Source organism: Podarcis erhardii, assembly GCF_964252035.2.
Source record: "Podarcis erhardii genome assembly, chromosome: 14".
Taxonomy (NCBI): domain Eukaryota; kingdom Metazoa; phylum Chordata; class Lepidosauria; order Squamata; family Lacertidae; genus Podarcis; species Podarcis erhardii.
This window is the reverse complement of record NC_138503.1, coordinates 37,018,067-37,033,059: the sequence shown is the minus strand read 5'-3', so window position 1 is coordinate 37,033,059 and position 14,993 is coordinate 37,018,067. Positions and strand designations below refer to the sequence as shown.

At 47.4% G+C, this 14,993-nt stretch overlaps 1 protein-coding gene across 3 annotated transcripts in view; it reads right to left on the bottom strand.

Annotated features, from left to right (window-relative positions):
- Positions 1-1,263: 1,263 nt before the first annotated feature.
- CAPN15 (calpain 15) overlaps positions 1,264-14,993 on the bottom strand; it is a 91,071-nt gene continuing 77,341 nt past the window's right edge. For all 3 annotated transcript variants that reach the window (XM_081839580.1, XM_081839582.1, XM_081839581.1), the window contains 9 exons: positions 13,095-13,278; positions 11,953-12,176; positions 10,219-10,344; positions 8,393-8,545; positions 6,699-6,860; positions 5,039-5,268; positions 4,064-4,230; positions 2,978-3,156; positions 1,264-1,880 (listed from right to left, as the gene is read on the bottom strand). In XM_081839580.1, coding sequence (XP_081695706.1) covers positions 1,703-1,880; positions 2,978-3,156; positions 4,064-4,230; positions 5,039-5,268; positions 6,699-6,860; positions 8,393-8,545; positions 10,219-10,344; positions 11,953-12,176; positions 13,095-13,278 — 1,603 coding nt within the window. In that variant the 3' untranslated portion in view covers positions 1,264-1,702. The remainder of the gene's footprint in view (positions 1,881-2,977; positions 3,157-4,063; positions 4,231-5,038; positions 5,269-6,698; positions 6,861-8,392; positions 8,546-10,218; positions 10,345-11,952; positions 12,177-13,094; positions 13,279-14,993) is intronic.

The window sequence follows — 14,993 nt, the reverse complement described above, 5'->3', positions numbered from 1 at the left end:
GGCACAACATACTCCAGACTCCTTCCCAGGATAAGGCTCTTCTCCTTGGGTGGGGAAGGAGTGCAGAAATTCCCACTGGTGCATTTCTAAACTCACTTTTCTGGAGGCTAAGCATCTGACTGCAAAGCAGAACTGGTGGAGACCAAAAGTGCTAAATTGACCAAGCTGTACATGAAAGGTTTTCGGGTAGCTTTCAAATCAGCGCCAAATTGGAAGCGCCAGAAGGCACAAGGGGAGGTCAGTCGGTAAAGGGTTCCTTGTTCTCCTCCACCACAGCTGCTGACCCCTGGCTATTCTTCCTTTGGACTGCAGACTGCCAGGAAGGGAAACTGGGAGCAACCCTGCTCCTCTGTATCATGTGAGCTGCAGGGACCACAAGTGTGAATGAACTTCCAAGCCCTTCTCAAACACCCAGGCAGCTGTGTGCCTTCCTTGCAGACTCCCAATCACTTCCTTGCAGCCTACACCCATGTCCCCAAGCCCCACTCCTCCCCACACCAAGTGTCCCCAGCAATATATATATATACAGACAAGCCCCTGTACAGATCAAAAATGCCATGATGCTAAACTTAAGCATCAGGGGCAACATATCCTGCAATACCTATGTGGGTGGGTCAAATGGCTTGAAGCCTGCTTGGAAAAATGTGCTTCTCTAGGCTTTGTTACTACACTTGCTCCTCCACACAAGACTGTGGTGCCAGTCTTTCTGAGGGGCACGGGGGCAGGAAGAGAAGCACAGAAGGCAGGCAGAGACTCTTATCCCAAACACCACATAAATTTGGCAGCAGGTTCCACGGCTCGTGCTTAAATCAATCTTGCAGAAAAATACAAAACAGTAAGAATAACATTTTCATAGCCAGCACTCCCACCATATGTGTTGCAAGACAGCTTGCACGTTGAGTCTAGCCTGCCACTCGTCCTGCAGAAAAATGGTGCCCACGCTAGGGGAGTAGTTGAACACAGATTTAGCTAGTTTGCGGTTAACAGCACAATGGCTCTGCCATTTTTTTGTACCCCTCCGGCAACCCAGTCTGCAAAACAAAACAAAACAAAACCTCACCACCTAGCCAACCCAGTGCTGGAAGGGAGATGAAGTCCATCTTACAAGTCATCACCCCTCCATCTGCCAATGACAATTCCAGACGTGAGAGAGACAGAGACAGGATGGGCCTACATACCCCTCATCCCAGACCCCACCCGACCCCATTGCAGCAGCCAGCTGACATTTTTAACAGCGGGGTGAGGCACACACACAGACAGACACATTGGCCAGAGGTATATTATTGTTGCAGCAGCCTTAGGATTTTTGGCGGCTGTGGGAAGGGTCGAGTCCCAGGACCTGGCGCCTGGGAGCATCTGAGCATTGCCTGCACCTGGGGCTGGGACACGTCCCTCTCCAGGGCTGTGACATTCCCTTGCTCTCCTAACTTGACAGCAGCTCTGGATAAAGTGCATCATCTGTGGGGAGGCAGGTGGGGAGGGGAGGGAGAGACGATTTCAAGGGAGGGGCAACCTGAGCAGCTCCCTGCCTGACCCCAGGGGATGGGAGGAAAGGCGCTTGGCTTGAGACACCCAGTCTGTCTGTCCGTCCATCCTTCTCAATCCCGATGGCTCAGTAATGGCGGCTCGGGCAACGCCTGAGACAAGTGGGGCCAGAAAAAAGGCAGAAGCAGAAGAGCGGCAGGGAGGGCGGGGCCATTTGTCATAGCGGCCGGGGCCCATGTAGCCCCGCCACCTCGGGCGTCAGCAGCGGATTGTGCGTCCCCTTGGTCGACATCCAGTCATTCAGAAAGGCCTGGGTGGCTTTGCGATGTGCCAGGCGGTGGGTGATGGAGAAACCAGCGTTGCCTTCCAGCTGGGACAGAATCACTAGAACCTGCCTGGAAGAAAACAAAAAGAAAGGAGATAGACAGGTCAGTGAAAGAGAGAAGAAAATAGTGCTCCCCGCGAGTCTACAGCCACAAAGGAAGACCCAAGAGCAATGATAGGAATACAATTCTAATTGGGCAACAGCCCCCTGGCTTTCCAAGTAGCCCTTTCATCACGCAGGAATGTCTCAGATTTCCCAAAGGCTTCCAATACACAAACACTCTCTGGGATCAATTCTGGCCTGGTGCAGACTTAACATTCCAGATCTCTTAAACAGGTGAAGAGCAGAAGTGCGAAACTTCCAGCACACAAGTCAAATGTGGCCCACCAGGCCTCACCATCTGGCCTACAGTTATTTGGGACAGGCAATGCCCATCCAGCCTACAAGTAATATCATCCATCCATTGTTTTTATTCTTATTTTTATTGTGTATTTTGTGTTTTTTATATCTATGGATGAAGGGCAGTATAGTGGTACCTCGGGTTAAGTACTTAATTTGTTCCGGAGGTCCGTTCTTAACCTGAAACTGTTCTTAATCTGAAGCACCACTTTAGCTACTGGGGCCTCCAGCTACCGCTGCGCCGCCAGAACATGATTTCTGTTCTTAACTAGAGGTACTATTTCTGGGTTAGCGGAGTCTGTAACCTGAAGTGTCTGTAACCTGAAGCGTCTGTAACCCAAGGTACCACTGTATACAAATTTAATAAATCATCAAAGGAGCAATTGGGAACTTAAGGCGAGATGGACGAAGGCATGCTCCTATTGACCATCAAATGATGGGTGGTGTGGGTGTGCCTTGCTTCAGAAAGGGGAAGAGGTTTCTATTGAAATTACTGGCCAAATCAGGATGGGGCAGTCTCCATTTTAGCAGTGGTTTCAGTGGGATCTACTTCTCCCTCCCAGTGCTGCCCCTTGAACTTCTCAAAACTGAAGGTTGAAAAACAGTGAAGGCACCTGGACGTGTCAGTTGAGAGAGGGTGGCCCTCCTCCTTACATTCTACAAGGTGGCAAGCTGCTTCATTCTCCCCACACGTGGCAATTCTACAACTTAAGCACACCAACGGGAAATGAAATCTAGTTCTCTCAGCCCCCGCTAGCTCCCTCTCACCTGTGCAGAGGGGGCACACTGTCCTGCGTTTTGAGGCTGCCTCGTGTCGACACAACGTTGAAGCTGTCTGTGCAGTCGCACTGGACGTGCAGGTAGGATTTAGGGTGCCGGTTCTCCACCACCACAATGAGACCTGCCCAGCCATGTGTCAGGTAGTAGCAAGTCATCCCCTCGCGCCCCTGCGGAAGCAAACCAGCCAGCCAGTCAGTCTCAGCCCCATACCAGGGAATTTTGCCCGCTTCCACCTCACCCCCGCATGGCAATACAGAGTCCCAACCTCCAACACTTGGGGCCCAGGCTCACTCCAACTCTTTGGGAAGATGCACGTTCCCAGGAGCGCATGTGCAGCTGCAGGTGCTTGGCTGCTTTCCAGAGAGAACACCCACAAAACCCACCCATCCAACTAACAGCAGGACACCTGCCTGCAGAAAGCTGTAGGGTTTTATGTAGCTTAGTAAGCTAGGAATTAAGGAACTCTAACCTCACATCTGCTGTGGACTCTGTAGGTGGTCTTAAACAAGCCACTGAGTCTGCTTTGCACCCCAAGTGTTTTGCCTTGGAGTCTGATAACACCTCTTGCTTTTCTGGAGGGAGGATAGAGAGGGGTGTGGGAGTACCGGGGACAGTTTGCATTTGCTGCTCCACCCACTATTTACTCTGACCCCGCCCACACTGGCATTGCCCTTGGGAGATTGCTCAGAAAGGAATGTGGCCACAGGTTGAAAAAAAGGTTCCCTAGCCCTTACATGTACAGTACTGAGATAGTGCATGGGAAGCAAGTTTGAACATTTTAAAGTGCTCCATAAATGTTTACACACCACGGCCACCGTTTTCCCAGTAGGAAGGCTCTCAGGCAGCTGGGGTGGGCAAAATATCTGCTGCAAACCCTGGAGAGCTGCTGCCTGTCAGAACAGATACCAGCCTTCTCCAACCTGGTGTTCTCCCAGCCTTCTAGAAGTTGCTGGGAGTTGTTGTCCAGCCCTCCATCCCTCACTGCCCTCTGATGGTAGCCAATATGCTGATAGTGAGAAGCAGGAAGGAACAGACTCTCTGAAGCAGCCGGGTGGGGCTGGTGCCTGCACGTACCTCATGCCGTTCGCCCTTGTTCTCGGTGAGAAGAATGATGGCATCTGCCAGTGTGGTGGACTGAGCCTCAATCTGTTCCACCATCACCAAGCGGGAGCTGTAGATGGCCAGGATGTAGCTGGAGATGTCAGCAGCTGGGCATGCACTGCCAGTAGTAGGGCTGGAAACTGGTAGAGGTCGAAATAAGCAAGTGAGGCAGCATCAGGGTGCAGGGCTCCCTGTCCACAAGGGAGTCTCCACAACCAAGCATCCCTACCCATCCTGCCATGTGGCCTTTCCCTCACTCAAGCATTTCCAGAGGCCAGCTTAGGAACATGAACTGCCTTCCTGGTTGCAATACAGGCCTGGTACTTAGTCTCCAACACAAGCCAAGGCCTGCGTTCTTGAAAGAAGTACAGAACTGTGCAATAGTAAAAAGCAGAAAAGTACATAAAAGGCCATCTAGAGAAGCCCCTGCCTTCTCAAGTGTAAAATAAACCGGTCCCCGCCTCCTACACACAGGGGCATTCAGAGAACTTGGACGACAAGCTTCAAATCACTACATATATTGTTGGTATTGCCTACTCAGAAGGAAGTCCTACTGAGTTCAATGGGGCTTTCTCCTAGGTGATTGGGGTTAGGACTGCAATCTGAAAGAAGCCAATGTTTAAGCAATGAAGGCAAATTTCAACTGAGAATTAAGGCTGGGGAAGGGAACCTCCCCCAAATGGGACTCCCAGCTCTCATCCGTCCCAATCAGGATGGCCAATGGCCAAGAATGAAGGGAGTTTCGGTTCCAGCAAATTATGGAGGATCACAGGCTTCTTCATTGCTTGAAGCTGTTCTGAAAACACAGGTGGCTTTTTCTTCAAACAGTGACCCCCCCCCCACTTTTTTAAACACCTCCCAAGCTCTCAGCAGGCAACCCGATTGTGGGAATTGGCAGCCCCACTGCCCTAGAAGTGTCAGAAGTAGACCCTGCCACGCAACCCTTACCTTGGCTTGAGGAGGTGCCTGTCACTGGGGTAGTCCAGTGGTTGAAGGCACAGCACACCACTGCATACTCGCCCGGCTCCAGCATGACATCACAGTTGACAAACTTCTTGACTGCCCGCTTGCTGTGCGCCATCAGGCGGCCCAGGCTGAGCTTGCTGCCATTGATGAAGGTGGCTCGGAAGACCATGATGCAAAGGTCCAGTAAGTGGCTGTCCACTGTGTCTGAGCGCCTGCCAAGGGAAAGGAGGGAAGGGGCCATGGCTCAGTGGGAAAGCATGCAGGAAGTGCCAGGTCCAATCTCTGGTGGGGCTGGGAATCAGTCTGTAGGAAACTGCAGCCAGTTGCTGTAGACCACATTGAACTGGATGGGCCAATTGCTAGACTCCTGGTGTAAAGGAGTTCCCTACATTCCTGTGAAGTGCAGTGGAGTCGGAAGTCACTGCACAAGCCGCTGCACCCCACTCTCTTTCACCAAACAGGATAACACAAACAATATGGGGTGGGGGGCAAAAATATGGGTCTTGCTAGACTGCTGTCTTGGTAATAGTGGCTTGCAGAAGTGGCCTCACCATCGTTTCCATCGTTTCTTTGTTTAGAGTTTCTGTCTTCAGAGAAACATAGAATTGTAGATTTGGAAGGGACCCCAAGGGTCATCTAGTGGCAGAGAGAGAAGGATCCGAGGCAAAAGGAGGGTAGCCCTTCTGCTCCTTTAATAACTGGTGAAAGCCTAGCTTCTCCAATGACACCCTGGGCAACAAGCTGCATCTTGCTGCACAACTATTCAGAGGTACAGACAGAGCCCAGCCTGAAACCCTGGAGGGTTGTTGCCAGTCAGGGTAGACAGCACTAAGCTAGATGGATCAATGGTGTAAACTTTTTAAGAGGCAGCTTCCTATGCTTCCTAGGTACAAGGGTCCTGCTTTCTTCTACACATCTGGCCACCCTAGAGAAAAAAGCAGGCAGATGAGCATGTTAAAAAAACCCCAACATCCCATTACCTGGTCCGTTTGTAGCAGTTAAAAGTGGGTACTGAGTCTGAAAATCACAGAAACTAATGGCTAAAAAAAAGGCCTTTCACTATGAGGGATGGGAAGATAAGAGAAGAGGACTTGTCTATTTTAAGGACTCACAGGGGAGAGAGGCAGTGCATATCTATACATATATAAACACCACACCTTTCAATGAGAGCCAGTGTCATGGCTTGAGGACCAGATTTTCTCAGCAGTGCTTTACCTTCCTGATAAGTATTAAGTGGCAGACTTCCACTGATATAGAAGGAAAGGGATGTTCTCAGGGCCAATCATTACGGCAGGGGCTAAACCTGTTCCACTGAGAAACAATAATGCCCCTATCTGTGTAGCCACAGTTATCCCATCTAGATAGCTGCAACCTTCATTCTGTTCCTTAGTCATGTTAGAGCAGGACGAATGGCAGGAAATGGCTTTTATGTTGAGAGAGGATAGCAGTGCCACCACCATCATGCCATGTGTCAGCTCAATAGCACAGTTGAGCTGGAACTGGAGATGGGACTAAACAAGAGGGGTCAATGCACAAGTGACAATTGCCAAGATGCAATGTAGAGTAACTAGGGTGATGTAAACAGTGTGCAAGAGCCTTGAATTTTTGTTCAGTGGCTGATGAGTGTGATCTGTGACCTCACCTGCTGCCTTCCTGGAAAAGGGCGAACTCCAAAGTTGCACGCTCCAGCACAGTCAGTGAGGTGACGGTAATGGGTCCACTGGCTTTGTTGGGAAAGGTGCCCTGCACACGAACCTCATGCCAGTCTGAATGGAGTTTGCAGATGTCCACTGAGTCGAAATACCTGGGCAAGGGAACAGGCAGTTGTCAACCCCGGAAGCAGCTGTAGCCAAGAAAAGACGAGTCTCTTTTTGACAGCAATCAAGGCACCCCTGTAAAATCTTCATTGGTAATGGCAGTTTCATAGGGGTGGTGGAAGGAGGACCACCTTTTTGTGGAAGAGACAGCTGTGTTGCTGTCCATCTTTCTCTTCCCTTTACACTAGGGTGGCAAACCTTTTCTGACCTGAGGACCAAAGGCAGGATGCAAAAGGGGGTAGTGCGACTCTCATACCCAGCACAGACAAAGCTCCAATCTGCTTCTCAACCAATAAGTGCCAATCAGCTGGAGGATGGATGGAGGATTTTTCTCCCATCATAGCATGAACTGAAAGATTCTCCTTTCCTTCCAGGAATGTGCAGTAACATACTTTGCAACGGCCTTCTTGACACTGCAAAATTGCCTCTTTGTTCTCTTGCATGCCACTCCTGCTAACAGGTCAAGAGCAATCTGGAAAACTGGAAGGAGTGATTCTTCCTGTTCCCAGAGTACTCCCACCTGCTTGCAATGAAGCACTCAGGGGTTCCCACATTCAGCGCCATAGTTGCAAATTTTGCAGGGAGCTTGAGGCCCACATTAAATGGCTTGGCATGCCTGATTCTGGTCTCACACTTTTAAAATATTCTAGTTTTCTGTGGGGACGCAGGTGGCACTGTGGGTTAAACCACAGAGCCTAGGACTTGCCGATCAGAAGGTCGGCGGTTCAAATCCCCGCGACGGGGTGAGCTCCCGTTGCTCGGTCCCTGCTCCTGCCAACCTAGCAGTTCAAAAGCACGTCAAAGTGCAAGTAGATAAATAGGCGGGAAGGTAAACGGCGTTTCCATGCGCTGCTCTGATTCGCCAGAAGCGGCTTAGTCATGCTGGCCAGATGACCCGGAAGCTGTATGCCAGCTCCCTCGGCCAATAAAGCGAGATGAGCGCCGCAACCCCAGAGTCGGCCACGATTGGACCTAATGGTCAGGAGTCCCTTTACCTTTACCTTTTAGTTTTCTGTGAGCTCCATCACAATAGAGGGAGAATGCACAGCCCCCAAAGGACTGGAAGCAAATTCAAACTAACAACTCATGAGAAGGACAGGGGATTCAGAGCACCAATGCTATTTTACCATTAGGTGCTGTGTTGTTTTTTAAATGGAGAGGAGCAGCAGTTCTTGTTTCTCCCTAACAAGCCATGATCAGCAAGCTAACCGTAAACCATGGCTTAAAATTGGCTAGCCATCCTGACTTGTTAGGGAGAAGCAAACCACAAACCCTGGTTCAGAAGGAACAGGTTGGTTTGTTCCATTCGCACCAGGGAAGGAGCAAAGAGGGGTGAATGAGCAGTGCGTATGAGCACTCTGCTTATACACAGCAAAGCATGGTAAGTCAGCAGTACATGTGTCTGTGCCTTAGATCTGCATCAGAACCAGGAGGTCACATTCCAGCCAAATCCAAGCTTCTAAAGGCAGCAGAGCAAGGACCCAGAGACACAGGACAGTCTGTGCAAATTTGGCAGTACCTGATGAAGTCACTGTACTCCATCCAGAAGACCCCTTCACTGCTCCCGTGGGGCATCAGCTCATGCCGCAAGTGTGCCGGCCAGTGAGGCCATTCGTCAGACCAGCTACCATTCCAGGAGAAGCGGCCCCAGGGGTTACGGAGTCGCAGGAGCCTGAAAGAAGCAGCAAGACAGAACTGAGCTTCTTTATTTAGGTTATGAAATTCTACTCTGCCTGCTCTTAAAAAAAGAAATCCTAAAGAGGGCTTACAACAGAGCAACATTCGTAAATAGCAACAACAGAGACATTTCTTCCAGAACAACAGAATCAGATAAATCAGGAAGTTAAATTGCTTAAAGTATGCAGGGATATAAACGGTTTTTATGAAGGGTGGAACCAGACTAAAAGAATTTAGAATGAGTTAATTATTTTAGTTTCAGTTGATGAATCAATGATCAATCAATCGAATCTGAATGTGTGTCAAAACATTATATCTAGTGGACTTTATAGTACATTATAGTAGTGGACTTCATTTTTAGATTATGCATACATGTGCTGTAAGAGGCATCATCCTAGAAAAGCCATTCTCGCTTTAAAACAAATACAAATGCCATCTGCATCTATAATAAGAACTTCCAATTTGTTTTTTTGCCTGCCCGATTAATTGAGAACCTGCTCAACCAACCCAGAATTTTTAAATGGATGAATCTAACAAATCAACCTACTAAGTTTGCAAACCTTGTTAGATTACATTTCCTGAAGATAACGAAGGGTAGGCTTTGACACCATCCTTTTGGGAAGAAGAGAGATCACCCAACACAGCTTTGGGCTTCTGTTTGATTAAGAAGTGATGTAAAAAACCAACCTTTTAACTGACACACAAACACACACAGGTCAGCAGAAGAGTGGAAAAAAAACCTGTCCCTCCTTTGCGGTCTAGTCAGTATGTCAGGCATAGATGGATGGTGGTTCCTGAGGCAGAGCTTCCTCTTTGAGACAGAAGGTGGGATGAGCACATATTGGGAGAGGTGCTCATTCCCCAAGGCTTGATGGGCCCAGGGAAGTGGTCTGTTTTGAACTTTATAAACCCAGAACCAGTTTTAACCCCAATCTCCAATGCTTCCTTCAAACATTTCCTGCCCATGCTCATCTCTCTCACTCTCAGATGGCCAGACACAAAGGTCCAGCAGACCGTGCTATGTCTCATTACAGTTGCCAAGATGGAGTAAGAAAACACACTTTGCAATCTGGAAATTCTGAGGCCCTTTCAACCTCTTTGCCTACCTCTCAAAATGATTTCACCCTGGGGAGGCAGGCAAAGAGCTAGGTAGGAACACCAAAGTACCAATCTCAACACACCCTAAGCACTCTGTTTTGCCATGCTATTTTTACTGAGAAAATGTTCCAGTCTTTGCAAGAGTCACAAATTGGCTACAGTGGGATAAAATTGAAATTGCAGAATTGATCAACAAACAATGATGCAGTATCTTGGGGAAGTTGTGGTAATAGTATCTTACCCTACATTAAACTCCCGGCTCTTTTCCGGGAAAGAGATCTGCAATATTCTTTAGTTCTCATACCTGCATCTTTCCTTAGTGCATCTTACAGTGATGTTATGGGCAGATAGTTGAAGTGAACAACAATCCACGAGTCAACCTTTTAAATCAGATGTGGTGAACCTTCCAGATATTGCTAAACTACAACTCCCATCATTCCTCGACACTGGCCATGCTTTCTGGGGCTGATACATGTTTTAGTTAAGCAACATCTGGAAGAACAAAGGTTCCTGCACACCTGCTTTAAACCAAACAAGCAGAGCCAGCAATCTTTTCTGGGCCATTTTTACCTGCACCCTTGCACATCTCGGACGTCCAATATGGAATACGCATGCCGTGGACGAAGGCCCATGCTTTCATAGGCTGCATCATCCACCTTCATGTTGCCCCCTCCACAGGATGCACCCATCAGAAAGCTGAAGAATGGGAAATAAAAGGGAGTGGGGAGGGGAGAAGAGAATCACAAGGTTTACACTACCTGGCTTAGCATCAGGAATCAATGGGAGGATAACTGGGGAGCTAAAGTTATCTTAAGGTGTGTATCACCCCACATTTTGCATAAGCTGGAAAGGTTGTTAATGGCATGCAGAAATACAAAGCTAGTCTGCCATCAGGCTAAGGGAGGTACGACCACTACCACTACAAGATGCAGGGACTGCAGATGCAGGAATTGCTTGCGCTTTTTAGGACTGGTCTACACATACTGCAAAACGAGATGGCAACAATCCTGGTATGGCAGAGTGGACTGTACCAGACTGCAAGGGGAAGAGGGAAGAGGGAAGAGGGTGCCATTTCTTAACACTCCCTTGTTGTGGAAAAACTCCCTGCAAATAATTTATTTTGGGGGGTGGGCAGGAAACAACATTCAGGGCTAAAATATTCTAATCCACTCCTTTCTGTGCTATTTTTCTACTTGTAGAAGGTTTCCTTTACATACAGAAGCAATCAGAAATATGATCCTGTACCTGTAGCCTGATGTAGGGCAATTTATTTTACCACTTGATTCTGTTGCTTGTGAAATCTAGGCATAAGTTTCTGATTAATATAATATAATTATGAGATTGGGCCTGAGTTTCTAGGTTAATTCATGGTTTGTTTCATATCAGTAGTAAGGAGGGACTTTGGCAAACATGCCTTGCAGCTGATGCTTTACAGTGCTGCTAAAAGCTGGTAGCAAAAACCTCCTTGCAGGAATGCCCAGTTCCCAACTGTGCACGTGACACCGCTTTTGAGCCGCTTACACTCAGTTGTCCAGCCTCTGGCTCCCCATGCAATGACTACATGCAACATAACCCTCACCCACCTTCCTGCCACGCTCCTCCTCTGCCTCTGCAGTAATTGCTCAGCCTTGCACACTTGGCAGGTGGAGCAAAGTGGGGAGGCGGCCTATATTCAGCTGCTGTTGCATGCAGAAGAATATTGCACACAGGCAGACAAAGCTGTGAATGGCAGGAGTTCTAACATTCGTACACTGTTGGGTTGGGGCTTTAACGGTATGATCTTTTAACAGGGGCTCTGAATTAGGTCACATCCACACCATACATTTAAAGCACATGGCCTCCCCCCAAAAAAATCCTGGGAACTCAACTGCTCCAGCTGAGAATTCAATAGTCCATGCAGCAGAAGCACAGAACAGAACAGCTTGGGGCTTCTCTTTTCTCTTGGGCTGACGGCACAGGCTGCACCTAGCTCTGAGTGCTCGTGGGCATTTTAGACCAATACAGAAAGCATCCCATGACACCAGCCTCTCCAAGGCAGCTCACTAGAACAGTGCACTCTGAGATTTGCAGTCTATCTGCCATTCCAGCTTACTAAGGATGAGGGTAGGCAGGGGGTGCGTTTTACAGCAACAGGCCTCACTGGCCCACCTTAACTCTCTATCTTTGCTAGAGCCACAGCAGTAAGCTCAATGAAATTCCACTTTTCCCTCAGACTAGATGCGGCCCGACCGGCCGCAGATGCCAAATCAGTCTTTACGCTCCTCACAGCTGAAGGGGAAAGCCCTCCCTCCTGCCTCGTCTTACCCAGCCTCCTTAGAACTCAGCATTTTGGCCCAGATGAGGTCAGTGTCAATGGGCTCCTCGCGAGGGTTAGTGGAGCTGACCTGCAGCATCAGGCTCTCGCAGGGGGCGCCGGTTAGCGTAGCTAGGCCTTCAATAGCGCGCCCTGCCTGGAGGGCAAAGTACGAACCATGGAGTTTGGCCAGGGCCTTCTCAATAAGGGCGACCCATAGCTGCTTCCTCTGGGCCTGGAGGAGAAGAACACAAATCAATGGCTGCAAACAAGGCTGTCGACCAACTTCAGAGTTCATAATTGATTATTTCTCTTTTAAAAGACTGTGTTAATTGCATTTAAATACATTTGCATGCTACAGATGGGCTAAGGGTGACCTTATCCGCCTACAGCACAAGCGTTAACAAAGGGTGAACACCCTTGGCTAGAGTTGTGTGTACTCTGCATGTAATTAAATGAAAACTCTGAGCCCAGGCAATCCAAGATCTATGCCAAGGAAAAGTGGATTTTGCAACTATATAAATTATGCAAACTGAGTGCAAATGCATAACTTATTCTGCTTTTTCAGTGTTATAATCATAATATAGTCTGACATTGTTAAGTCATAGGAAGAGTAAGGAGACTTCAGCCATGTCGCTCAAACCCTTAAAATCTTATTCAGTCCCGTCTGTGGCTCCTGAAATTTCAGTGTGTATAGTCCAAATATTTTTTGAGCATTCTTGTGCAGAATAAGAACTAGAAACCTTTTTAAAAAGCAAAACAAAATTAAAGCTGAAATTCTCAGGAAGCTAAATTCTGCACCCACCAGCACATATTCACTCTTGTAAACCACATTATGAATTCTGCCCTCTCCTTGTTCTAGACCAGATGGTCAATCTGTGGCCCTCCAGATGTTGTTGGACTACAACTCCCATCAACCCCAGCCATTCCCAGTCAAACAACATCTGGAGGGCTGTAGGTTCCCCATCTAAATGAACTTCTAAGCTGGAGACCCCATGTAGAGTCTTTTACAGGACATATAGCACCGCATCTCTAGGTTTGCTATAAAAGAGACACTTTCACACAATTCTGTTCCCAACCTCTGGCATATCACCCTCTGTGGTTTCCCCTGCTGTAATGGCTAGTGCTGGCCATATCAAATCCAAGCACCCACCTGAGAGAAGAGGAGGTAGCCACACTCATCACAGGGCAGCATGTCATCCACCAGCACAGTGGTCCAGGTGCCATCTTTGCAAAGCCGCACCTGATAGGCTCCCTCCAGACACATGGTCCGTGTAATCATGACCCGTTCCACCAACTCAGGCCTTTCTGCCAGCACAGCCAGAGCACTGAGGAACCTGAAAAAGAAGTGCCAGATGAAGCCAGTTAATACTGGGAAGGCTGCTCACCAGCAAGTCAATGGCCACATTCAGATATCATTCTAGACCAGGCATAGGCAAATTCGTCCCTCCATATATTTTGGGACTACAACTCCCATCATCCCTAGCTAACATGACCAGTGGTCAGGGCTGATGGGAATTGTAGTCTCAAAACCTCTGGAGGGCTGAGTTTGCCTATGCCTGATCTAGACTATGGTTTCATGAGATGTGCCTAGTCTCCTCCTGAACTCACACACTCTCATCCTCTCCTTCTGCATGGCACTCACTCCTGCTTTCAGTTAACTGTAGCTTCCTGTGTCATCTGAAGCAAGAACTGTACTTAACATTTGTATTATTAACAACAGATAATAACAATCTACAAGGCACAGGAGGGGCAATTAATTATGCTTCAAAGTGAGAAGCTGACTTGCACTATCGTTCACTCGATGATTTTTGGAGGTATTTTCATCATACAAGATAAGAATTACACTTTCTTTTCCAAGAAAAATCAAATATATTCAGTGGCGGATTATATTATTACTTCTCCAGGTATTATTAAAGACTCTAGAGAAATAAAGAATGTTTCAATTTTGTATGCAGATCATGCACCAGTGAAATTTGAGTGGATCTATTTTAAAAATACTCAGATTGGAAGTTACATAATTTGATCTTACAAAATAAAGAAACTGCAGACAAGCTGAGACAGCATATATATATATATATAAAAACTTAGGATGAATGAAATCTTCCCCCGAACTATAATAAGGTATTCTTCAGATGAATTTGTATTAAGCAGGTTGGAGTATTTCAAAAGAAAATCAGTAAGAAAATACAGTAAAATAGAAAAATCAGATGCATGACACACTCTCTCTCTCTCTCTCTCTCTGTGTGTGTGTGTGTGTGTGTGTGTGTGTACATGGTCTGCTGAACTGATCCATTGAGTTCATATTGGAAAGAGCAGTTGCACTGGTGGCTGGTCTTCTTTGTTCTACAGGTAGGAGTAGCTAATGTGTCTTCCAAATGCTGGACTCCAGCTCCCATCAACCCCAGCCAGCATGGGTAGTGGCCAAGAATAATGGGAATTGTAGTCCAACAAAGTTTTTGAACCCCTCAAAATGTTGATCTGTGCCGGATGTGTGAGAAACAGGGCTTCATAGGTTTATGTTTGTTTATTGATTAACAGTATTTGTATATTGCCTAACAACTTGACGTTCTCTAGGTGGTAAACAACTAAGACAGATAAATGAGCATACCCTAGGAAAGCCTTCCTCAACTTGGTGGCTCAATATATCTTTAGGACTATAACTCCCATCATTCCTAGCCACCAGCCGTGCTGGTTGGGGATGAAAGGACTTGTATTCCTCAAAATCAGGAGGGCACCTAACTTGGGAAGTCTGGTCTAAGTGAACAGTGTCCATCCAATGTTTATAGCATTTCTCATATGCTGTCTTTCTGTGATAAACTGTATTTAAGGTGACTTAATAGCATTTAATTGAACAAGTGTGTTTTTTTAAATAAAAAGAGATGCATGATTGCAAAATTTAGAAAGTCATAGGCTACAGGGAATAACCACTCTAAAGGCTAATTTTTCACCAATTGTGTGTGCAGACCACAATGAATTGATTTTTTTAAAAAAATCATAACATGGCACTACTAACCGAAAAGTTTCCAACTCTTAAAAATCTTTATTTGAG